The sequence below is a fragment of the Akebia trifoliata genome, chromosome 13 (genome assembly GCF_017979445.1).
Source record: "Akebia trifoliata isolate Shusen 1 chromosome 13, ASM1797944v1, whole genome shotgun sequence".
Taxonomy (NCBI): domain Eukaryota; kingdom Viridiplantae; phylum Streptophyta; class Magnoliopsida; order Ranunculales; family Lardizabalaceae; genus Akebia; species Akebia trifoliata.
Window position 1 is genome coordinate 169,124 of NC_141387.1, and position 24,849 is coordinate 193,972.

General features: G+C 35.8%; 4 protein-coding genes across 5 annotated transcripts; 2 read left to right on the plus strand and 2 right to left on the minus strand.

The window, feature by feature from the left end:
* Nucleotides 1-316: 316 nt before the first annotated feature.
* Nucleotides 317-3,323, minus strand: LOC147387026 (APO protein 1, chloroplastic-like). The gene is made up of 4 exons (XM_086421049.1): nt 3,192-3,323; nt 3,016-3,089; nt 1,427-1,794; nt 317-1,331 (listed from the first exon to the last, which is right to left on the minus strand). The coding sequence occupies exons 1-4, from the start codon at nt 3,244-3,246 to the stop codon at nt 491-493; spliced, it is 1,338 nt and encodes a 445-aa protein (XP_086277175.1). The 5' UTR covers nt 3,247-3,323; the 3' UTR covers nt 317-490.
* Nucleotides 3,324-5,034: 1,711 nt separating this feature from the next.
* On the plus strand, nt 5,035-7,655 carry LOC147387027 (DUF2996 family protein). The gene is made up of 4 exons (XM_086421962.1): nt 5,035-5,437; nt 6,661-6,848; nt 7,174-7,246; nt 7,364-7,655. Exons 1-4 carry the CDS (start codon nt 5,257-5,259, stop codon nt 7,516-7,518), a joined length of 597 nt encoding a protein of 198 aa, XP_086278088.1. The 5' UTR covers nt 5,035-5,256; the 3' UTR covers nt 7,519-7,655.
* A 1,610-nt stretch (nt 7,656-9,265) lies between these two features.
* On the plus strand, nt 9,266-14,065 carry LOC147387028 (small nuclear ribonucleoprotein SmD1a-like). The gene is made up of 4 exons (XM_086420976.1): nt 9,266-9,393; nt 9,489-9,565; nt 13,270-13,461; nt 13,608-14,065. The coding sequence occupies exons 1-4, from the start codon at nt 9,380-9,382 to the stop codon at nt 13,667-13,669; spliced, it is 345 nt and encodes a 114-aa protein (XP_086277102.1). The 5' UTR covers nt 9,266-9,379; the 3' UTR covers nt 13,670-14,065.
* Nucleotides 14,066-15,036: 971 nt separating this feature from the next.
* Nucleotides 15,037-18,927, minus strand: LOC147387029 (cytochrome P450 724B1-like). 2 transcript variants are annotated; one of them, XM_086420975.1, is made up of 9 exons: nt 18,524-18,927; nt 17,972-18,296; nt 17,682-17,834; nt 17,292-17,537; nt 17,103-17,189; nt 16,930-17,008; nt 16,722-16,828; nt 15,749-15,870; nt 15,037-15,333 (listed from the first exon to the last, which is right to left on the minus strand). In XM_086420975.1, the coding sequence occupies exons 1-9, from the start codon at nt 18,727-18,729 to the stop codon at nt 15,228-15,230; spliced, it is 1,431 nt and encodes a 476-aa protein (XP_086277101.1). In that variant the 5' UTR covers nt 18,730-18,927; the 3' UTR covers nt 15,037-15,227. The 2 variants fall into 2 exon arrangements, with proteins under 2 accessions (XP_086277101.1, XP_086277100.1); XM_086420974.1 differs by having other exon boundaries at nt 15,749-15,876; nt 18,524-18,926.
* Nucleotides 18,928-24,849: the final 5,922 nt, after the last annotated feature.

The window sequence follows — 24,849 nt, forward strand, 5'->3', positions numbered from 1 at the left end:
TGGTTAACCTCAACTTTGAAAAGTCGAACAGAATTCAATTTTTCAGTAATATTAAGTGAAAATCGTGAAGAGTCACGTGGACAGTAGTTAATAGTGTAAGAGTTTATCCCTCCACAGACCATTTATTAGGTGATAGCACAAGAAACTCTCTCCATCAAACGAACGGGTGAGATGGGAGGACATGCTTCATGGTGCTTGAATGGATTGGATCTCTAGGAACCTGTACTAATCCCTAGGAAATCTGTGCTTTGAGGTTAGGAAAAATTGAAATTAGTTATGCCTGTCTGCCCATTGTTGAGAGTTGCAATCGTTTAAGTAAGCCTGATGAGTGAATTATATCTACATCAATCAAAACATTTGTGCTTTCTACAATACAAATTTCTAACCAGGCCACTTGGCCAGACAGAAGTGTCACCCCCCCAATTGACGCATTATTTTACTAAATCAGATCCGTTCCTAAACTTTATACATTACATGTAATCCTGTATCATTATGCGACCAATCGTGCTTCCTCACTGTCAGGAAGCACTATGTCTAGCCGCATCATGGGCTTGTAGTGATCTGGTACTTCTGCGCCAGCCTGCAAGCACAACTCAACCACAGCAGGCGCTTTACCATAAAACCTCTTGAGTGCACCTCTCAAAGGTGGCCCTCCTGGGTCCCGAACATGCCATACATAGTTTGGTGGCATCACCTCATCCAGTGTCGCATCCTGCCACCCATGTTTGCCATCTCTCCACTGGTGCTTGAATGCACCACACAACTTTGCATTGTGTCCCCAAGGCCCTACATGAACCTCTGAGCAATATCCGCATGCTTTCACCGAGTACTTCCTCATCAATCTCCTTACACCGAGCCTCACAGTCTCATATGCTTTGAGAGTCTCCCTAGCAAGACGTGGGATGTTAGATGCTGCAGGAGGTGGAAACTGTCCAGTGTGGGCCCTGTAAGTATCAAGCTCTGCAAGTGGAGAAGATGATTCTCCAGATCGATAAGGTTTGGGCTCCGCAACGAATTCACCTCGGTCAATCAACTTCCTTCCAAACATTCGGATGGGTTTGGTTCTTCTACGCGAAGGGTATTCTGGTAATTCCACACCTGCTTGGATGCATAGCTCCACGACTGCCGGAATCCTATCGTAATCAAACCTTGTCTCGTGTTTAATGCGACGGCCAAAAGGGTCATAAAGGTGGTACGATTCAATAGGTAGGAGGACATCGTTGATGGAGCCCTTGATCCATGAGTGAAAGCTTTTGTTGTGCACGTTACCAGGGCCACGACAGTCCTGGATCTCATGGCCAGTTTGACCCACATGGACTTCGGGGCAAATGCTGCAAAAGAATTATTTTTTGAGCAGTTCGGATAAGTTTCCAAATAATCACTATCAAACTAGAGCGAGAATTACAACAAAAGATGTACTAGATACCTGCAACCATAGACAGGAACAACGTGCAAGAGCTGTGCAAGGCCTTGAATCAGAACTTTCCAAGCTTCCAATACATCATAAGCAACAGGAATTAGATCAGGAACCAGTAAACCATTCTTTGGAGGCTCGAGGAGCTTCTCCTTCCCCATTTGTGCAAGTTTTTTGTCAGCCCTTGCAGCCTGTTGGATCTTCTTGAAGGGGATTGGGTAGGGTTTTTTCTTGTTCTTTGGCAGTATGGGTGGAAGATCCACATTTTGGGGATAGCCTCCATGCCTCCTGATTGTTGGATCACCTATGGGTCCACCACAAGCACAAACCAATTTCTCTGATTTATTGGGTCCATTATGTTCAACCTGTTGATGCCAAATCTGATATTTAAATAAAACACTGGTGTAAGAATCCAAACCATGATATTGGAGAAGCTGTGACACATCATATTATCAATTAAGGCAAAAGACACAAATTGACCCCTATAACTTTGGTATACACAGCATTCACAACCAGGAAAACGTGAAAGTAATAAAAAACACAATCTGATTATAAAACAAATAAATTTCTTAATGAAGTAATAGTCGCCAGATAGTAATTTTGGAATCAAATACACAATCTCATTACATAACAAATACTTCTTAATTGAATTAGTAGTCACAACTCAAGTACATGGAACTATGTGAACTTATATACTCAATCGGGCTAATTCTAAACATAGGAAAAATATCAAGCAACTCTTGCTAAAGGGGGGTGGGGGTAGGGGAGCCCCTGAATTCAGCTTGGTGATATCCAGTGTTTCGAAAGAACTTTAATCTTCAAAACCATCTCCTCCAAGCGGAAATCCTTGTCCTTGAACACCCTTGCATTCCTTTCCTACCAAATTTCCAAACAAAGGCTGAAAGGTAGAAGGTACAAGGCCTTGGAGTGCCAGTCCTCAAATAGATCCAAAGCTCTCTTAGGGAATACACAGAAGTCAGATACAAGAAGATCGATCAAACGTGTATAAGGGAGGAACAATGCAATTCAAGAATCCTCCAATTTACACATTGGGTTGGAATCCCCTGATGATGAGATGGTTAACTGTGAAAGATTCTATCAAGTACAGTGGTCCAATCAAAGAAGTACCCTCGGGGGAATATGTGATCTCCAAACTAATCCACTCAAGAAGGCTTCCATATTCATTGTAAATTGATCAAACCGCCACAATCAACTTCCTGTTTGCTTATCACATAATGGGTTTACTCCTACTCATTTCTAATTTTATCTCGCATAGCACTTCCACTCATCAACATCAAAATCCCTACTCCTCCTCCCTACGCTTACAATAAGATGTGTCGAAGAAAAGAAGGATTGTCAATTGGACTAAAATAAGAAACATCATTAGCTGATCTTCCTTCAACTTTAGTCTTATAGGTCCAAACATTTAAATAGCTAACTAAACAAAAATATGGAACTAAAACTTGAAACCCATAGCCAAATTGGATGTGGTTATGGGTCAGAATATGAATGAGAATTAAAGAACACAATAGCACGCACGCACACACACACACACACACCCCATGAACTAAAAGAGAGATAAAAGGAGGAAGAAAGCAAACCTTGAATCTGGGTGGGTTGGACCTCGAACCTGAAACTTGAGGTCTTTTAAACTCCACAAGACCAAAGAAAACACCTGACAAAGACAATTATTTAAATCGATGTGTCATGTGTGTCACTGTGTGTGTTTGAAAAGGGAAAGAAGAAAGAGGAACACTGATTACTGAACTAAACTTACTTTTCTGAGATGGATTCCATGAAGAAGATGAAGGTGGTGAGGAAAGCTGCAACATTTATTAGTCTGGTTTTCTTCTTGGCTCCAATCACTCTACTTTCCTCGTTTCTCTTGAGACTTGGAGAGGGCGAAAACTGTTAACCAAGCTGGGTGGGAGTTCGGCTGGATAAAAAAAGAGTGATTTAGATTTTAGATACACCCCTCCAGCTTTTGTTGAATTTTTGAGGTACCTCTATGTTTTCAAACTCATCACATTTCCCTGGACTGAGGTCTTTTATGGGAACTATCCTAAAATGACCTAAATGCCCTCTCATTCAACCTCTAAATTTTGAGAAATTTTATTAATACACCAACTTTTACATACAACACACCAATTTATCTATATAATTTGTAGGGGACAAAGACAAACTCCTATATAACCACAGTTTTTGTGGGGTCCCCTTTATTGTATTTCCTTTTCACCCTTTTTAATTTTATCATATTTGAATTTTAACACATTTTATTATTTTTATCTTTTACTTTTTAAATAAAAAATATATTTAATAATTCTCTTAATTTTTTTTTTCTCCTTTTACCCCCTTAATCCCAAAGATGATGCTCGTGCCGTAGATATGGGCAAACTCAAATCTATATAATAAAACACAATTGTAGGATCCACAGTTGTTACAGTTTTGTTAGGGGTAAATGTCCCATTAATCTTTAATTTCGACTTACTGTTACTAACATCATTTAAAGGGGAAAAACTATGATTATATAAAAAAATTTCGGGAGGAAAAAAATTAAAAACACACCACGAAAACGGTGTATAGGTATAATTTAGTGGCTTTCAATCTTCAAACATATGGAATAAAGTAGGATTTATTTATTTATATTTTATTTTTAATTTTTTGTGTGGGGAGGGGGGCTGAATTTTTTGGTATAAAAATCACAGGTTTTTGACAAAAGGTTAAGACAAGTTTGCAAATCATGTATCGATGACCCAGTTGGGATATTACCATGCTATTATAACATTTGTTTTGGATGTTTGAAGCTGAAAACTACATAACTCAAGATTGAACACAAAGGGAAAAAAAAATTCTCTAGAGATCGTAGATGGATTTAAATCAAGGGGTTTTGACTAGAAGTAGGGATGACAACGAGGCAAGTTTGTGCAGGGTTTAGCTTAACTCGGTCCTGACTCCAATTAATAGTGTTCTTCCCAACCCCGACTTGGGTCTGAATGTTTTAACCCATCCCCGCCCCATCCTTTAACACAATTTTTTTTCCTTTTTCTTAATGAAATTGTGAAATCTCCAATTTTTAATCAAAGTAAATCCTAATAAGATCTTAGAAGATGCACACCCACATCCCTAAATTTCTATTAGTGTATATATATATATAAGAATCAGGGTGGGACGGGATTAACGGTGCGGGGTATATCAAAACCGTTCCCACCCAGAATCCGACTCGATTTTTCATTTTTAATAGCAAAACCAAAACCCAACCCTATAGGGCCGAGCCGGGCCGGAACGAGGCAACCACAGGGGCGAAATTGCCATCCCTAACTAGAAGTTGAGGACAAGGACACTTAGGTAAGTTTAGTTGGGTCTCTTAAAGAAAGTCGGTTGGGACTAGACCCATGATTCATGAATTTGATGGTTCAAAAGCATAATTTAGCATGCGTTGAAAGGGAAGAAGCATATACTGTGATGGTGCGGCGCACCATGTTATCCTTTACAAAACTAGTTATCTCAGCTCCTATGCCTTGCGGTCCAAAATTAGCCTTCATGTGCCCACACGAGTGCACTAGGACAGCCATCCAAAAATACAGAATAAAGAAATAGAGGATCACATTTCACTTGAATAAAAATAAAAATAAAAAAACCAATTTTCATATCCCACCACTCCTTCCTCAAGTAGAGAAAATAAATTAAAACTCTCTAAATACCATATCTGAATTTCTTCTTTATCTTTCTCATTTGCTTCTTTACCAGAAATTTTCAACACTAGTAATTGTTGAGGTGAATTCTAGCTGTTTCATAGTTAAAATGCTAAGTCTTTTGTGAATTTCTTCTACTTGTTTTTTAGCATGGCTTCTGGTTCAATCAACTTTACGTGTCCTTTGACGAAATCGATCAAAGTTTCTGTCTACTTCCCAGTATTCTCTTCATTTTTTCGAACAAGAAACGAGCAATGGAAATTGCGCAAATTGATCGTTTCACGTGGAAATGTTGTGTGCTCTACAATGCAAGAATCATCTACTTCCACTGGTAAATTTGTTACTATAACTTTTATGCCTCAAATTACAATTGATGTACTTCAGACATTTAAAGTTTGTTAATTTTTGAGATGTTCTTCTTTGAGTTTTGGTGTATTTGAGATGCCTGTTTTCAAACCGACGACATTAAAATCATAAACAAAGGACCTTCCCTTCCTTACGACCTTTTTATGAGAATTCAATCATTATCTATGCTTAATGTGAAACCCATGTTGCCATTCCACTCTTTCTTGAACCATACACAAGTCTGAAAATAAAATGAAACCTTCCATGGTGTTGGGGATCTTTTTTTTTTATCAATCTAACATGTCAAGATATTCGACCTAGCCAAGTCAAATCCTTGCTTCTTCTTTGCCTTCAAGTGCCAGTGAAGTACCTATCAAAAAATCTCTGACGCTTAAATGAGATTCACTATCTACATAAACTCAAAAACCTAAATTCTTATTCATTCTATAGATTTAACTCCAACCTTTTATTAGAAAGCTTCCTCTTCAGTTTCTTGCCATAATGAAATTTACCAATAACACTCCTGTTGATCTTAGGCGATCATGATTATCAGGGGTGGAGCCAAGATTATCTTGTAGTGGGGCCAAACTATAGTTAATGGTTAGGTGGAAGAGGTTGAAGTTGAATGAATAAAAAGTTATTTAGCTAATTTCCAATTAGTCTACGGAGAGAAGGCCCAACTCGAGGGGCAATGTCATCTTCAAAACATTGAGGGAGGGGGAGGGGGCAAAAACTGGAGAGAGATGAGGAAGTGGGGGCAAATGGGGCATGTCATTAGTTAAAAATACAGGGATATCTCAAATTATAGCATAAATTCAAGGGAAAAAAAAATATTGAGTGGGGGCAATTGCCCCCACTGACTCCTTACTAGCTCTGCCCCTGATGATTATCTATTTCCTTGCTTTCACTCCCATCGAGATCCCATTAATTGGGGTATCGATCATTTGAATAGTGTCATGTCCCTCATCGGGCTTCTACCAGAATGAGTAAGGTATATGTGTCCTTGGGTTTCAGTAATATTTGAGCCCTTTCGACTGTCTGTTGAGGATCTCAAGGTAACGAGTGTATGCGGTATGCCTAGGATGACTTCCAATTTTAAGCCATACAAACGCCATTGTAGCCATTTGCATAAAATTTTCAGGATAGTGAGCTCTAACAAATAATTGTTCCCATATGTTTCAATTTTTCTTTCTTTCTTTCTTTCCCCAGTTAATGCGGAAACAAAGGAGGCAAAAGCAGCTGAGAAAAAAGCTCTGGCTAAGCCAAAGACACCAGCAAAAGCTCCGGAAAAACCTCTGCCTCAAATGATGGAAGAAGATGTGATTCCTTCACTCAAAGCTATTCTAGAAGCTCAAGATGATGTCTCAGAAATAGAGCTCTCCTTTCATGATAACATGGTTAGTGTTCTATAATATGACATGCCAAATGACTAAACTTGTTAGGAACTAAGAACCTGCTGTGTACCAATTATGATATGGCACTTGTGGATGCTTATTTATTGTGTGGAGATGAACTCAATCATGAATTTCGAATGGCGTACAGATAGACAGTTAAGATCGACTGTTAGATGCTCTAAACTATGATTCCCCATGCCAAAAATTGACCCAATGAGTAACATTTTTCTAACCACCAAAAGAGTTTGATGTCTTTGTTTTTTGAATCACCCAAAACTTGTTCTTTTGTGTAACTGTCTCTGTTTTTTTTTTTTAAACAAATTAACAGCTTGAAGGTTCCTTTCTAAAGGATGGCAATACCTATTCATTCTGGGCATTCTTCCCAAATGGAGTCCTCACAGGTACATGCAGATAACTCTTTATTCTCATAAACACAAACCCATTTACATATTTTTCCATTTTTGTATATTTTTTTTTCTTTGAAACATTTTTTCTAAGAATTTTTGTTTCTTGGACAGGGCCGAAGGGATTTTCTTTGTCGTCCTATGGCTCAGAAGTGAGCACTGTTGAGCCCTTTCTCATTGATGAAAAGAAAATAACAGCAAAACATGTGGTTTTTTGGGTCGAGAAGCGTTTGGCAGCCCAAGGGATCCTTCCTGAGTGGAAAGAATGATCTCTACGAGGTGTTGAATTTAATAAAAAAACTGATATAAAATCAATACCCATTGTTTCTTATCTTTTGTTTATTGGCAATGCTGTAATATTATACTGTTACATCCATGGATTAATAAAAGTTACTCTCTTTGCATCGTAGGCTGTTCTGCAATTTGTAAACAAGTGAGAGATGATTAATATGTTATACAATCAAAGTTGATTGTTAATTCATATATAGCTACTGATGGCAATATTTGTACCAAAATATGTGCAATTGCAAAGCTACCCAACATGTTTATTTTGCACAGATTTGTGCATGTTTCTAGTTTTGTAGTTGTGGAAACGAAGCTGGTCGATTTGCAATTAGGAAATATATCTAACAACAAGAATGAAGAACATATCATTTTAACAGGCATGTTTTCTTACCAGTGCACCAGTGGGGAGGATTAGCTCCATCTAGGTAATGAGACCATTGTTGTTAACCAACCAAATGCTCCAAAAGACCGATCTTTCGGAGAAAGGGAGAACTATAAATATAAGAGGGTCACGGGGCTCAACTGGGGTATGACTCACCCAAGAGTGGAGGAAAATATACACTCGACACTCCCCCCTCACCCATAAGGGTGGAAAGATTATAACCCGTGACCTATATGAACCATAGATGCTTTTTCACAATGAAAAGCATTTATTTATGGTTCCTACACACTTCCATGTCAAGAAAGTGCAATGTGAGGTACAATCTTGAGGCCACTCCAGCATGACTCTTTGGAGAAACTCAGTGTCTGCAATCACTGTTGTGATAATAAATCAACAAAGTAGGAATGCTTTAATGGCGAAATGATACTAGTATGTGTGAAACACATTCATCTGTAAAGGAATGATAGCTCATGTAAGTATCTCCATTCAATACTAGAAATCCAAATGAAAATATGACTAATCCATTTTCCAAGGCACTTGGAAATGACATCATGTCTAACAAAACGAGGGGAATGGGACTTATGCCTTATACATAAAATTGGTCTGTACTTACTACGAGTCTGACTTTGAAGTGGCCAAGCGGCTTCAAAATTTAATTTTTGTGTTTGTTTCATGCCCCTACTTTTTCATTAATATTTGTGTGAAACACTACATGTAATCTAAAGGAGAGGGTTCTACCAAATTTTCGAGGCAGGATGGCCATCCTTGGAGACACTATGTGAAATCTAAAGGAGAGGGTTCTACCGCTTCAAAGTTTTTTCCACTTATTCTTTTTTGTATACCTCAAAAAAAAAAAAAAAAGATGTAGTCCGTTCCAAGTATTACTAACCTTATGAAATCACTTGTTAGCATGGTTTTAAAACTCGTTTTGATGTCTTGTCTTGTCTCATCACTGAACGAGACCGAGTCATCCGATTTATTTGAGACGTCTCGTTCAAAATGACACAATAGACTGACTTTTGAGAGACACATCAGATTTGAGACCACTTGTTAATCCATCTCTTTGGTAAACGATACCGAGACGAATGGGACAAGTCGTCTCAGTCTCTGAAGAGATTTAAAATTAGAGTCGTGCTGAGGTGACATAGGATTTACTGTGATTCTCACAATTCTGACGTGGAGATGCATATATAACCGTAGATGGTTTTTACTCATATCGTGAGGAAACACATCTACGGTTATGTGCACATCCCACGTCAGAATTGTGAGAATCGTAGTAAATACCCTCTGTCACCTCAGCATTAGTGTTAAAACTATGTCCATTAGATAATCATATGAATTGGGGTGTTCTTAGTAAAAGTAGGTGTGGCAATAGAATCCCTCTTTTAAAAAGAGGGTTTTTCGCTCGTAGTTTGACGACTGGCGTTGCTTCGAGCCCTAGTTCCTCTCTCCTCTCGTCCAAAATGAAGCTCGTTCGGTAATTTTTTTTTCTTTTTCTGTCTATTATACCGATCTGATCTAATATCGTTCTTGCTTCCTTACCCTTTTTTTGACTTGGATCTGTAAAAATAGGTTTTTGATGAAGTTGAACAACGAGACAGTTTCGATCGAGCTCAAGAACGGGACTGTTGTTCATGGAACCATTACAGGTTCATCTCTCTCTCTCTCTCATTTATTATTCTGTTATACCGTACAGTTATGTCTTCGCAAAACCCTTGTTCTTTTACTTTGTGCTATTTGACGGAGCTCTTTTTGTTGAAGATCTTCGATTTTTTTTTTTTTTTGGGGGCAATTCTTCAGTGTTTCGTAATTATATTGTGGTGTAGTTTTTTGAACACTAGATTTGATCAACAGAAATTCTAGGTTACAGTTTCTTTATTGACTGATGTGGAAGAAAACAATAGAATGTAGGATATAAATACAAAATGAGTAGTAGGTAATCAAGTTCATTTCTCTTGGATTTGAAGAAATCATTTAGCACAGAATTTATGGTTTTTTTGCTTTGTGAATTGGAGTGTTTCAAACCTTTGCAAGTGAAACTTCTATGTAAATGTTCTTTTACTATTAACAAATAAAAATAAACCTAAGTCCCCCTCAAAGATGTAATTGCTCTTGTAATTCCAAGAAATGTAGTAAAAGTAGCAAAAATAAGAATGTGGAAGAGAAAATAAAAAGAAATCCTGCCAAGAAAATCCATTTCTTGGGAAAAATGCAAAATTGCTAACATTTATTTCGGCATTTTACTAAGAAATTAAATTTTTGCATGAAATCCTTTTATGATTTCTTATACTCATAGGAAAAAAAGAAATTTGATGTCGACTTTCTTATGTCAATCCCCCTCTAATTATTGTATCTCAAAACCCAATTTCCTTTGTGCAATCAAACATGAACAATTCATTTTCTCTATAAATAAGTAAAAAACGCTTATTAATAAAAATGATTTTTTTTTTGAGAAAATTTTTTCTCAACAAACAAAGAAACTCTAAACTATCTCAAGACTTTGATTAAATATAATATTTTCCTAGTTACTTTGATGATGGTGATGTGAAGTCGTCAGTTGTATTCAAACTCAAATATTTTATTATGAAAATCAAGGATAATGATAGAAAAAAAAAAAAAAACTATGAAGATGCAGATGGAGATGCCATTTTCTCTATAAATAAGTAAAAAAACGCTTGTTAATAAAAATGATTTTTTTTTTAGAAAATCTTTTCTCAACAAACAAATAAACTCTAAACTATCTCAAGACTTTGATTAAATATAATATTTTCCTTGTTACTTTGATGATGGTGATGTGAAGTCGTCAATTGTATTCAAACTCAAATATTTTATAATGAAAATCAGGGATAATGATAGAAAAAAAAAACTATGAAGATGCAGATGGAGATGAGGAGTTGTTGATCACAAAATGGGGGGTAAGGGGGACATAGGTTCGAATGTTTTGTTGGAGGTCACATCTAACTCTAGTACCTAAGGCATGGAATTTAGGTGTTATTAGCAAGAAAGAGCTCAAATGTTGGAAGTCTATCCCAAAGCCAACCATCTTTGTTAGGGTCCATATAACAAACCTCGATTCCTTAGTATTCTACTAGGTATTCAGTAGGTGGGATTGTTTTTTATTTGAGATTATGCCAACCTTTCTTGTTGGAGGTCAAAAGACTCAAAACAATAGGGTTTCCTTTGTCAACAATCCAAGGTAGTATGGCCTCTTCAAGAGGCACTCTTGGGGATTTTCCCTAAGGAGAGGCTAGCTGAGAAACTTGGAGATTTGAACAGGGCATGGTTTCTTACTTCTAGACAAGTAATGTTGTGGGATAGTTGATGAAGACATCTTCATTTGGGAAACAAGCAATGGGTGACATGCCATGGAAAACGACCAACAACATGCTATTCGATGCATTGGATCAAATCCCTCCAACCCACTCGACCTTCCATCCTCTCTTATCACCGAGAAACGTCCTTTGAATTGGAGCATCATTAAGAGAAATTAGTGTTACTAGTTATCTAAAATTGGGGGAATTTATTATTTTGGGTTGCATGTGGTGGTTGAAAGCTAGTGTGTGTCAGGAGAGTAGTGCAACAAGAAAGACTTGGTTGCAATTTATTGGTGTTATTTTCCACTAGTGGACGAAGAGTGTGTTCAAGGCTTTAGCTAGGGTTTGTGGGAAGCTCGTGGAGGTTATATGGGAGACTCATAGAGCTTAACGTCTTCCATCTATTAAAATTTTGGTGTGTGTGAGCTCAATTCTTTGATTGATGTAGGGGTTATTTCACTATTTTGGTTGATATTGAAGGTATGTTAAGAAAACCTTTGGTTGACTAGTGATGGTGTGGTAGGATGCTGTTGAGTCACAAACTTCTCCTTTTGAGGTTTCCATGGTTGGCAAATAACAAACGCACAAAGGAGTGTCCCAGGGGATCAAAAAAATGCCAGAGGCCCATTCAAGTGCCACATAAGGTGTAGAACCATGTTTGGTTGAATCATTGAGCGGAAGCTTGGGGTTGATGGGGACCCATTCGATTTATTGATGTCACACATATGGAGTGTATCATATTTTCTTCTAAAGTAAGAGGCTAGAGAATTTTAATTTTGAAAGGACAGGTTTAAGTGGGGTTTAATTCCATCCTTGGCTAACTTGGTAGCCACATGCCCATATCCAATTATTATTGTTCATTAAGCACAGTCAAATGCTAAAGATCTCCATTACTTAAGACCCTTTTTTTTTTTAAGGATTTGAGATGAGCACCAGAGATAATTTTTGGATAAGATTTTTTTTTTGTTGGTGTTGAGGGGTAGTGGGGAGGAGGCTCCATATATTATTTCTTCTAGACCATCATTCTTTTCAGTTGGTTGAATGAGTGGGGCGCAAATCTTTCTAAAAGTACACTTTGTCTCTTGCCCCTTTCAGGGTCAAGGAGGTGGGAAATCTACTAGATTTGAACTCTCAATAGTCAGGAGATGGGGGTAGGTGTCCTAGTCTGAAGGAAGCCTGGAGAAGGAGTATTCCCGTAGTTCATAGATGTTGAAGCTTCTCTGGGAAATTTCTGAGTCCGTAGAAAAGGGCCGAATCGCTAACATCATCCTATCTTGTTTTAGTGGGATCTATCCGCTGGACCATCCTGATTCATCTTTGTCATCCATGACAGGTGCTCAGGCCTAGCCAGTAGACCAGCCAATCCCAATTGGGTTCAAAGATTGCTAAATTTCTGACTCAATTTAAGGTTCTTAAGGCCTAGACTTGAAGTCGGTAATGAAGGCATCAGGACCTGTTGTTCATGGAGCATATTGTAAGGAAGATTTATTGTGAATCTAAGTAATGAGAAGAGGATTTGCTGTGAATCTAGTTTATTTAACTCTGAAGCCCGCTGTTAAAAGTGATAGCTAGGAAGATTGATTTCCAATATTTTTGTTTTAGTATTTGAAGTTTTTTTGCGAAGGCCTGAGGCACATGAGGCTTTTGCGCCTAGGTGTGTAATGAGAAGCCAACAACTACAAATCATCATTCTTTCTATTACAGGTTTTGTTTGGCAACAATGGCTAGTAGGAAGTGTTGTCTTGTTGAACCTGAGGGTTTGTTTTCTTGTGTCTGTACTTCATTTGTCTGACTTACTACATCCAAGAGCATGTTTGTTGCCCAAAAATTTGAAGTTCTAAAGATGCTCTTAAACTTGGTAAGATGATCTAAATTTCTTTATTATAATGCCTTTCCAATGTCTCTTTTGCAATTGTAATGCTATATTAGGTTGTGATGGATTTGATTACCCTTAATAGCTTTGGCTGGAGGAAAAAATAACTGGAAACAACTAAAGCTTAATAAACTTGTGTCTCTGACTAATGACTGGATTGCTGCAGGAGTGGATATTAGTATGAATACTCACTTGAAGACAGTGAAATTGACACTGAAGGGGAAAAATCCAGTTACTCTTGATCACCTTAGTGTGAGGGGTAACAACATTCGCTATTACATCCTTCCTGACAGCATAAACCTCGAGACTTTACTGGTTGAGGAGACTCCTAGGGTCAAGCCCAAGAAGCCAACTGCTGGTATCGTACATTCATATGTGGTGTTCATTTGTTCTTAATATAGAATCAAAATAGTTTGTTCAGGTCTGGACAAAAGTTCCTACCAGATCTGAAATATTGGTTCATATATGGTTTTTTCTAATATTGGTGTTGCTCTTTGTTTCCAGGGAGGGCTTTGGGACGTGGTCGGGGCCGAGGGCGTGGACGTGGACGTGGGAGAGGCCGCTAGTTGTTTCGAACTGATAGCAATTTTTGGAGCATCTACTTATGTACAAATTTCCCATGTGCATAGGGAGAAATTTAGTGCAGTAGTTTGTTTGGAGCTTAAAAGAGAGTGAGATCTGGTTAGTAGAACCAGATATCTACTATTAGTAGAACATCTTTAATGTAGCTCAAGCCTTTTTCAACGCAAATGCTTTTAATCTGAAATGTTCTCTTAAACCTTAAGCAGATTGATTCATTAGCCATGAAGAGATATGTGGTGGGACAAAAAAATGAATGTTATATGATAAACCTTTATTGTCATCATCTATGCTTTATGGTGAACATGGGGACTGCGAACATGAACCTGTATGGTTACCGAACCCTACACTAACAGTTTGTTTATTAATATCTTTTCTTATTACATGTGGCGTCATTGTTTTATTCATTCTTTATGCCTGCTTACTGATGCTAATGTAGGTTGGCTTGGTACATGCCCAAATTGCATAATAGGATTTTATTGATCATCATTAACTGTCGTTCCATCGTTACACTCAAAAGTGATTCATCTGATTGTAGATTAAAAAGAGTGAAATTTAATCGACACGTCAAGAAACTTTGAGGGTGGGGACCAAAGTGAAAAAAATAAAAATAAAAATTGGGCACTCCTTCCCTCTCTTGTTTTCTTCTTCTTCTTCTCCTCGATTTCCTTCTCCCTCAGTTTTTTTTGACCTCCTCCGATCTCCCTCGCCCTCAGTTTTTTTCTTCTTCTTCTTCTCCTCTGATCTCCTCCTCCGTCGATCTCTTTCTCTATCTCCCTCTCTATTCTTCTTCTTCTCCGATCTCTCTCCTTTTCTGTTTTTTTTTCTTTCTTTCTTCTTCTCCTCCTCTGATCAATCTCTCTCCCTCTCTATTTTCTTCTCTGATCTCTCTCTCCCTCCTCTGTTTTCCTTCCTCTCTTCCTCACCTGAGACATTGAAATAGGTGGAGGATGAGATGTGTACCCTTTGAAATGGAGTGCCCACAACAAATTTTCAATTTTTAAAGGTGCCCCTAAAAATGAGGGACCTTAGAGTTTAGTCAATACAATTTCCCTTAAAAAGAAAAGTACCCCATCAAATTTAGATTCATATATTTATTTGCAGAGTTCATCAATCATGCATAATTCTGCTGCTCATGAAGTTCTTTGCTTTCGTAATTTTCTGATACCTTTCTCTACTATGATAGGAAGTTGGTGCTTTTTGTATTTCGCAGGAAGCTTTTCTCAAAGTTCGTTCACGAAACACATTCCAGGAGATTAGCTAGGGCATTTTAAACACAATGCCACATGTACTAAATTTGGGTAGAGAACACATTCCAGGAGATTAGCTAGGGCATTTTAAACACAATGCCACATGTACTAAATTTGGGTAGAGATTGATATATTAGAATACGAAACTCGGGTACATAATGCTCGAATACATCTCTTTTTAATATTAAAAAAAAAAAGAGTAAGAAAAATAAAACCCCATTTTTTTCATTCAAGATATTACAATGAAACCCATCACATGGAAATAATAGCCTCCCAGGGCAGTGGGCCTTTTTGGTCAAAAGGAAGACACTGATAAAATTTGATCCACTTTTAGTGGCAACCCACTTTGAAACTCTACGTACGGATAAGCCATAGGTTGGTCCACACCTTCAAGTTCCCATCTACAAACCAAGCAAACATCTCAAGTTAACCAATATTTTAGACCAATTAGGGAGAGTAAGGTGTGGTTGGTTACTGAGACAATATTTTACACAACGTGAAGCTATAAATTTTCGGCCCACCCCACCTTTTAGTAGGATCTACATCCAACGGTCGGATGATTGTTGAGTGTGGCCATGGTATCATCATAGGCCATGCTAATGGCTAACAAAAACTTCTGATAATGAAAAAAAAAAAAAAAATTCAAATGTGTAGGTCTAGTGACCCCAAAAGGGTTCACATGGCACTTTTTTAAGGTAGTGTAGTTGGGTTGGGAAAGGCATGACTCAGACCTTACAATAATACTTCATTAATTCTAATAAAATAGAAATACTATTTACAACCAAACACCTCCTGAAAACAAATGAGGATAACTACCTGAAATTTAGCACAAGATGGTGAAGGAAGAAAGCAGTCTCTACTTTGGCAAGTTCAGAACCAGGGCAGCATCTTGATCCTCCACCAAAGGGAATAAATTTCTTACATGTTTGGCTTTCTGTCTGAAACTACAACAAAGTCATTGCAAATTATCTATAATTATAATGAACAAATAAATAATGGGTTTAGACCATTGTTTTAAAACTCGTTTTGACGTCTCGTCTCATTCAACAATGAAGAAAATGAACCATGATTTTAAATCTCATCTGATACATTTGTCTTGTCTATATGTCTCATTGGAGGATGATACTGAGACATATGGGACAAGATTTAAAGTGATGGCTTGGACCCATAGCTCAGTTGTTTGGACACATTGTAAAATAACTTTGAGATCTTGGGTTCAAAGTTGAGCTTACAGATAAAAAACAATAATAAACACAAATGAGTATTTTATTTAATAAAATTCTTAAAGAAAAATCAGACTGGAATGATGGGACCTACCATTTGATAGAGGTCCTGATCCCTGATTTAGTTTAATGAACAAAAAAATCAATCTCAACCAATTATGCTAACTATCTGATTTAATGAATAGGGGTCCTAAACCCTTTTGATGTTAGCGACAAGTACAGCAGATGGAGGACCATCGAAAGTAAGACTTCATCCACACTATTCAAAGATGCTTGCTTTTTTCATTATAAAGGAAACTTTTAGAGTCAAACTAGCCTTTTTTTTTTTTCTTATAACACCTTATTATTTTTGGCACACCAATAAATGATAGAAGGACAGATAGTATCTTTATCTAGTTGGTACATCCACTCCTTTAAAAAGGTATCCAAGTGTTGTTGTTTCTTGGGACTCCATTAAAATTTATTATAAGGGTGTGTAAGCAAAAAATGGTGTGGGAATAGAAGCTGAAGCTCTCTGAAAAAAATTAAACAATATATAGCATCCATAAAGTTTTATAAATAATTACCTCCCATCTCCAAGGATGGAACTTAAGAGAATTTTCATGAAGTGATGGGTCTAGATGTACTGCACTGAAAATTGGTAGGACCTTCCAACCAGATGGAATTAAGTAATCTGAAATTTAAAAATATTCATGATTATTTATTTATATATCATATAATATTATGTATAGTTTAGAAAAATAAAATAAAAAAACATTCAAAGGTGGAAAGAACCTTTAAATCTGACATCCTTGATAGCTTTTCGGTGCACAAACTTGACTATGTTCCCACACCTGAGAGTTTCATTAATAACCTACATTTAAAAAATCACAAAAACAAATCATACCCATTATTAAAAACAGACTAAAAAGATCATGAGAGAAGTAGATTATGAATTATGATCTTACATTTTGAGTAAATTCCATCTTCTTGTAGTCTTCCCAATTCAAATACTCATCTTTCTGTTTGTTTCTTCTAATACTCTGATGCTCTAACTATAGAGAATAAGAACAAAAATAATGTTTAAAACTATTGTTCAACTATGAAATTTAGTTATAAAAAGGTCAAAAAAGAGTGAAAAAAGGGAATTTAATTACCTTTAACTGTTGTAATGCAGCTGATGACTGACCAAGAAAATGCACTGCCATGGCCATTAAAAGAGAAGTAGTTTCATAACCACCCAGTAGAGAATCCAGAACAAAACTCACTTTTTCATCTTCAGATAAGCTCTTAACTGATAGAAGTATCTCAAGAAAATCATCACCCTTCTTATAATAATTTTCACCATTCCTTCTCCTTTCCTCTACAATTGCTTTCACAGTGGAAGCTATACTTTTTCTAGCCTGTAAAGGGAGACCAAAAGTTGATAACAACCAGTTAGAATAAGATGCATGCAATATATTATGAAGTTTAAAGAAAGTTATCCAAAAATATAAAAAAATAAACTAATTAGTAGAATATTAAAGAAAGAAAGAGTGGGAGAGTACCTGAACAGCTCTTGCATATGGGGTGCCAGGAATATTAAGTGGAAAAGAAATAAGTCCTTTCATGAAAGTAAGGAAATCTTCAAGTATTTTTTTAGTTTGTGGATCATCTGGAGTTAATCCAAGGACCTGCTTTACTATGACATTGAATGTGAACTGGAAAGTAAAGAAGATAGAAAAAAAAAGATTAGAAACTTGAAAATTCTAACTTATAGAGTTCATAAGTTTGTAATTAATTAATAATTGTATAAGATTGTAAAGGTTTCATGTTAATTTATTCTAGTTTTATCTACCTGTCTTGCTTCTTCACAGAAGATGACTTTTTGTTTGCCTTTCCATGAACCCAATATTTGAATAACCATCCTCTCTATATCATTGAGATACTCAGGCTTTGATTTTGTTGTGCTAATTAGTGTCAGAGCCATATTTCTAAGCCTCCTGTGTGTGTCTCCCACTACCACAAGCATGGAGGATTCCCCAAGAACTCCATGGATGGGCTTTGGATAACTGCATTGGAACAGTTTGTCTTCATTTTGAAGTATGAAGTAGTTTAGCTCTTGGTCACATGAGACAATTGTAGGTGAGCAAAATAGATGGGATTTGAACACTTTCCCATACCTACAAACACAAAACCTTACCATCTCTTAGTTACTCAAATAAATGTTTCTCACTCTTAACATGTAACATATAATGATAAAAAGGCAAAAATCATATATGTTAATGAGAAAAATCCTAAGAAAACTAATTATGAATCACACCCACATCAAGAAATGAACAAAATTGCATTGGAAACTCAATTTTTGTGAAGAAATGCAAAGGTGGTGTTGAAAAACTTAAGTAATGACCTGGAACAGTGGTCTTGAAGAAAGGACCCGAGAGTATTTGAAGAGTGGGGCTTCAAGAAACTGAGAGTTTCACCAATTAAAGGCCAACCAAAGGTACCTCTTGGAACAATACCATACTTCCATAAGGGCAAGAAATGGTTGAAGATGAGACCCAAAACAAGGCCAATAAGACCAACTAAAACGACAAAACAAAGACCTCCTTCCATGGAGGTATGTTATGTACTCTCTCCTATTTTCTGAGAACTACTTGAGGCCTTGAGGTTTCAATTGGAGACATAATGGGCAGAAAAGCTTAGCCTCAAATTCCCATTTATAGAGGTTAGCTGAGAGGCTTATTTATTAACACAAGCAAGGAGAAAAGTAAACAGGCTTTTTGCAGATTGAAAATTAGCTTTATCAGAAACCTAGGAAATGAAATCAAACTAGTCTAGGATCTAGACCCACCCCAACTAGGGTTGAGAAAGAACCTAGTTAAATTTATAAGAGTTGCTCCATTTTCAAACATTTGTCTAACAGTTTCTTCCCTAAAATGCCCATCTCTTCTGCTTACTATTACTTAATTAATGTTAATTTTAGCTTATTGCTTCAGTCATTTAATGTTGGATAAATTCTTAAATAAATATAAAAGTTTTTGGTATTTTTGAATTGTTATTAATGTTGATAAAATTATCACATAATATTTGTAATTTGATAATATTTTTTTAACATTATGTGATTGTTGTGTCAACACATATAATACGTACTTTCAGTATTTTTGAAAAGTTCGATAAATATTTAAGAATTTACCCTTTAATGTTTACATTTTATTAGTGAGAATTATCCCATTGACATAAAAGAAATTTCACTATTTACTTTAATGATGTTAAGAGATTACTTAAAAGAGCAAATTAGAAAGAAAGTGTCCAAAAAAGTTGCTGACAATGGCTTAGTGGAGAAAATGGAAAGATAAGAATACCCCAATTAAAAACTTGATTCAACTTTTAAAAAATTTGTTAAATAAATATATATTTATAAAAATAACAACTCAAGGTCAGCTGTAAAGATCAAATTCGTTATAATAATAAAGATTATTCTAATATTAGTTTACAAATTACTTTATTTGCATGAGTAGAAAGAAGTGGACGTTATTCTTAACACACTGTGTTCTTTGTGCATGAGTTGTCTTCTTTTGATTTCTGTTTTGTTTTTTTTTTTTTTTTTTTTGATAGTTATGATTATGTTTAAGATTTTTCAACTTAACACATGGAGAAGATGTTAACTATCTTTCATTAGTTGACTTTCCTACATATTTTCTTATAGAATAATGTTGAAGTGACCTCAACATTATACCTTATATGGCACATCCTGACATGAAAGTGTGTAGGAATTATAGATAATTTTCATTCATATACAAGTCAAAAAGCATCTATGATTCCTACATATTTTCAAGGGATGTGCGATATGAGGTACAATCTTGAGGTCACCCCAGCACGACTCTTTCTTATTTTTGCTCTATTGATCCATGGATGGACAATGGCTTAGGTTTAGTTCGGGAATGTGGTGCATGTGATGGAAGTGCTTCTTTTTTTATGTGCATCTGACACACTTTGGGTGCAAGGGCCTCTCTGCAATTTGTATTTGGCAATAGAATTTTGGGTATTATAATTTGAAAAAGTTTAACTTTTAGGTTTCATTAGATTCTCAAAATATTGGAAGCGGGACTCTTATGGATTTTCGCTTTCTACAAAAGTGGGAAGCACTTTTGGATCTTTTACCAAACAATGATTTGAACACCAAACTTGTGAAAAGTGCCCTCCAAACGAAATGCCAAATGCTACCTTAAGTCTTGTTTGATGGGAGTTTCATATGGAAAAACAGTAATCACAAGTTCTAACAAATTTCTGCAAATCTTGAAAGTGGAAAGATGGTTTGGAAAACTTTTGACTTTGTGCATTTTTAGTTTCTATGATTGGTAAGAAGCAAAGTCATTATCAAAACCTAATTTTAGACCTAAAAGCACATAAAGCGGTTCCAAAGTGAATCCAAACCCTACCTTAGCATCTCTTGGGATACCTTGTGTGGATGCATTTGCTCTCGACTACCATGACAAGTCAACACTAATTATTCTCTTTGTATCCTCTGTTTGAAAATTGGGGATTGTAGTTCACCTAGTTTATTATTCCTTTTGGAGTCGTGCAAGAGTGACTATGCAAGACAGTACATTAGACACTGAGCTAATGTGAAGGTCTACAGACAACTACATATGCTTTTCACTCATATCTCGAGAAAAAGCATCTATGATTCCATGTAGCTCAATGTCAAACGTAGTGTCTTGCACAATCACTTCAACATTTTCCTTTTGTTAATTGACATTGGGATTTACTGCAATTCTCACATTTTGGCATGGGGTGCGCACATAACCATAGATGTGTTTCTTTGATATATGAGTAAAAAGCATGTATAGTTATGTGTGCACCTCCACATCAGACATGTGAGAATCACAATAAATCCAATGTCACCATAGCATTAGTGGTTTAATTATTTATTTATTGTAAGAGTTGTGATAAAATGGCTGCCTCAAGATGTGCAATTGTGTATCTTAACTAGTATAGATCTACAGTTTTAGCACATGTCACATCAGGGAAGTCGATTGAATATGCCACGTGGGGGAGTTATTCAATCATTAATCTTATTGTAATTGACCCATAACCATAAGTGTGACATGCATGGTAGTACTAAAATCCAGTATCTTGTCTTGTCTTATCTTTGCCATTGGTACCAAGTCAATTTATTGTCTTGAAACCAATTAAATTATAACAAAAAGAAAAAAAATCATTAACATATATTTATATTTAAATAGTTATTTTTTATTTACATAAAAGAGCTTATAACTAGCTTAACTTGACCTCGTTTTTATTAAATATCCACCTGAGTCATCTCAGATCTCATATAAGTTCATGTGATGGATAATTCACACTGGCTATCTTGCCTGATAGCCTAGACGTTCTGGATGACAATCTAAGACGAGTTTTAAAACCATGCCACATACTAAGGGAAAGTAATGAGTTCGAATCGCTTACACCCAGAGTGGAGGATTGAAATCCTCCTTCCACTCCTCGGTACATGCCATCTAAGTCATAATTCAAAGAATTAATCCCTAAAATGTCTAGTTTTTTTATATTAATAATTTCATTGGATTGTGACTTAAGTGACATGTATTGAGCTGCTATCCTCCACTCTGGGTGTAAATGATTTGGACTCGGGAAGTGATTGGTCCTAAAGTTTCTCCATCTCATCAACAAATGAATTGCCTGTCGTTGCTCATTGTCATAATTTTGCATCACTAAGACAGTTTGATTATTATCTCCCTCGTTACCTACCAGATGCCTTTTATATATTCCAATCACACCCCTCTAAATTGGTTCACCTTTAAAAAGAAAAAAAAGATGGAAGCAAGTTATGTAATAAGCCCTTTTTTCTTGTTTTGGGTAGATTCTTTATTATCAATAGAGGGTCTATTTGAGTGTCATTGATGCAGACTGGGGTCCTAATGTTAGGTGATGTGGATAAATCTCACACTACCACACCATTAAGGCAAACTTCGTAAAATGAAAAGACAAAAATACCCTTTATGATATGATCAAGAAGAGAGTACAAGAGAAGGACATGGTTATGTGAATATAAATTTAAAAAAAAAAAGCTGTTAAACATATTTTTATTCTCTCTCTGTAATTATATGTAGACATGGTAAAAGATGCCAATGTATTTTAATAGAGTGCTGGTAATATAACGCCCTTTTGGCCCTTGTCCATGACGTCTTTTTTCTCTCTATTGCGCATGGTGAAAAAAAGAAACTTTCTAATATATTCACCTTGTGACATTCAAAAACATGATCCGATAAAATGGGGTTGTAGAGGATAAAATTATAAGAACTTAAAAAAAAAAATCTAAATAGTTATTTTTTACCGTTGAAATTTATTTTTAAATTTGGGTGCTAAGTAGCCATCAGTTTTCAACACCTTGGATCAAGATAAAAAATTATATATATTTTTTAATATAAATATTTTCATAAAATTTAAAAAGTTGTGTTGTTGGATTGTCAATGTGATAATCAAAGTGAGCCTAATGACCTTTTTTAGATTTGAAAATTTTAAAAATATATACGTGGGTATAGGACATGCAGGCAAAACTTTCTCTCTATTCCTGATGTCATTCATGCCACATGTCAAACGTTTGTTGGTCTGTAAGCAAAGACATCAGGGTGCGTCAAGGGTGAACGCCAAAAAGGAAGGCTATATTATCAAAATTCATTTTAATAAGGTAGATGTGAGTCTACATTTTGATGCATCTATGCTACTTCTAGTGTTATTTTGAGTCATTGTAGCTATAGAAAGAGTAAAAATATGTTGGAACAGTTGTATGTATTTTAATAAGGTAGATGAGCTTCTACATTATCTATGTGGAAATGTTCTTACTATGCTAACTCTACGTGGTAAGAGCATCTCCCCACACATGCGTTAGAATGTTCAAATGTTATTTCGAGTCGCTGAAGCAAAGCTCATTGGAGAATGACAACAAATCCACAAATTAAAAATACACCTTACTGAAAAACAAAATGTAGAAGGAAAAAAGAGTACTCACATTAACATGATTTTTATTTCTTAATTTATAAGTATTAAGAAAAAAAAACCTAAATATTGGGTAGAGAAATGAAAATACAATAAATAATATAATCATGATAATATGACTCGCTAGGTGGCATGCTCAATCGACTCCTTGACGGAACAAGTTCAAGAACCATAGATCTGTATGCCTCGAGATACACGATTGCACTTCCCCATAAAAAAGTGTATCCCTAGGCGTATAGATCTACAATACCCAAACTTGTCCATGTCAAGGAGTCGATTGAGTATGCCACCTGGCGAGTCATATTATCAAGACTCTAAATAATCACAAATGATGAAGTTAAAGTGCCAAAAAGATGGAACATTGGCCAAACAAACTGCCAACTTGTGCACGTGGCTCACAAAGAGCTATGTTATAAATTTATAATAAGGAAAATGCTGAAGTGATTGCACAGGAACCGAACTGACGCGGAGATGTACATGGAATCACAGATGTTTTTTCTTGAGATATGAGTAAAAAGCATCTGTGGTTCCGTGTATACCTCCACATCAGCTCAGTGTTTAACACAATGTCCTACACAATCACTCTAGTACGAATACTAACAAAATTCTCATTTGAAATGACATTTCTTCCTCATATAATTTTTTTTATTTATTCTTATAACATAGTGAATTTGGTCCCTTCACTTAACTCCATCTTAAATAATATCTTTCTTTTAGCTAAGTGAGTTCCTTTCAACTTTAGACATAATTTTCTAAATATCACTATTATTGAAAGAAATTTCGGTTGGATATTAGAGGTAATATATTAATTGATCTATTAAAACTTCAAAATAGATTAGGAGAGAAGTTTAATCGAAGGGACATAAGGTGAGGACCACAAGCTATCAACACTCACATCAATCAAACCAGGCGTGGTTGCCACTGATTTCATAAAGAAAAATCATCAAAGAGCACAAACTTTGGCTGTGATTCCACCGAGTCAAAGCACATATTGCAACATATTCTTCTTGGTTTCCCCAAAATTATTAGTTCCAAGGGACCATTCCATCTCTCCTTTATATGTCTTTTCCCTTCGTAGCTGATGATGATGTCACCATCTTCTTCAACTCACTTTCAAGTCGTTGATCGATCAAATCCAACTTACATGTAAAAATATATATCACTAATAGAGTATTAGTTGTTATGATGATAGTCCTTCTCATAACTAATAATATTAGAATCAATGAAAAAAATGTAAAAAATATATATTTTTTAGATTAAGTATTTTGTTTGATTAAAAGTAAATATCACGATTTTTGATTCAGCAGTAAAATTAACAATAAGGATTTGCTACTTTTGATCGTGTGTTCAAAATTGGATGACCTCCTAACTTACTTTTATCATATTACATGTTGAAAATTTTTTTTCTAAATGAAATATTTTAGAATAAATTAAAAAAATTGTAAAAAAATATTTTAGATTCAACTATAGAACCAACGGCAATTATTTGCTCATTTTGAACATGTATTTGAAATTGGATGACTTCCTAACTAACCCTATTACACCTTTGAAACTTGTATGACGTCAAACATTTGATTTAGGTTCTAGTCCCATCATCCCAAAGAAGTGTAGAGAAACCTTACGATAAAAAAAAAGACTATTAATTAAGAGATGAAGTCCTAATAAGGAATTTTATGAGAAAATAGAGATTTATGACTTATAAAATGACTTTTCTTAAAA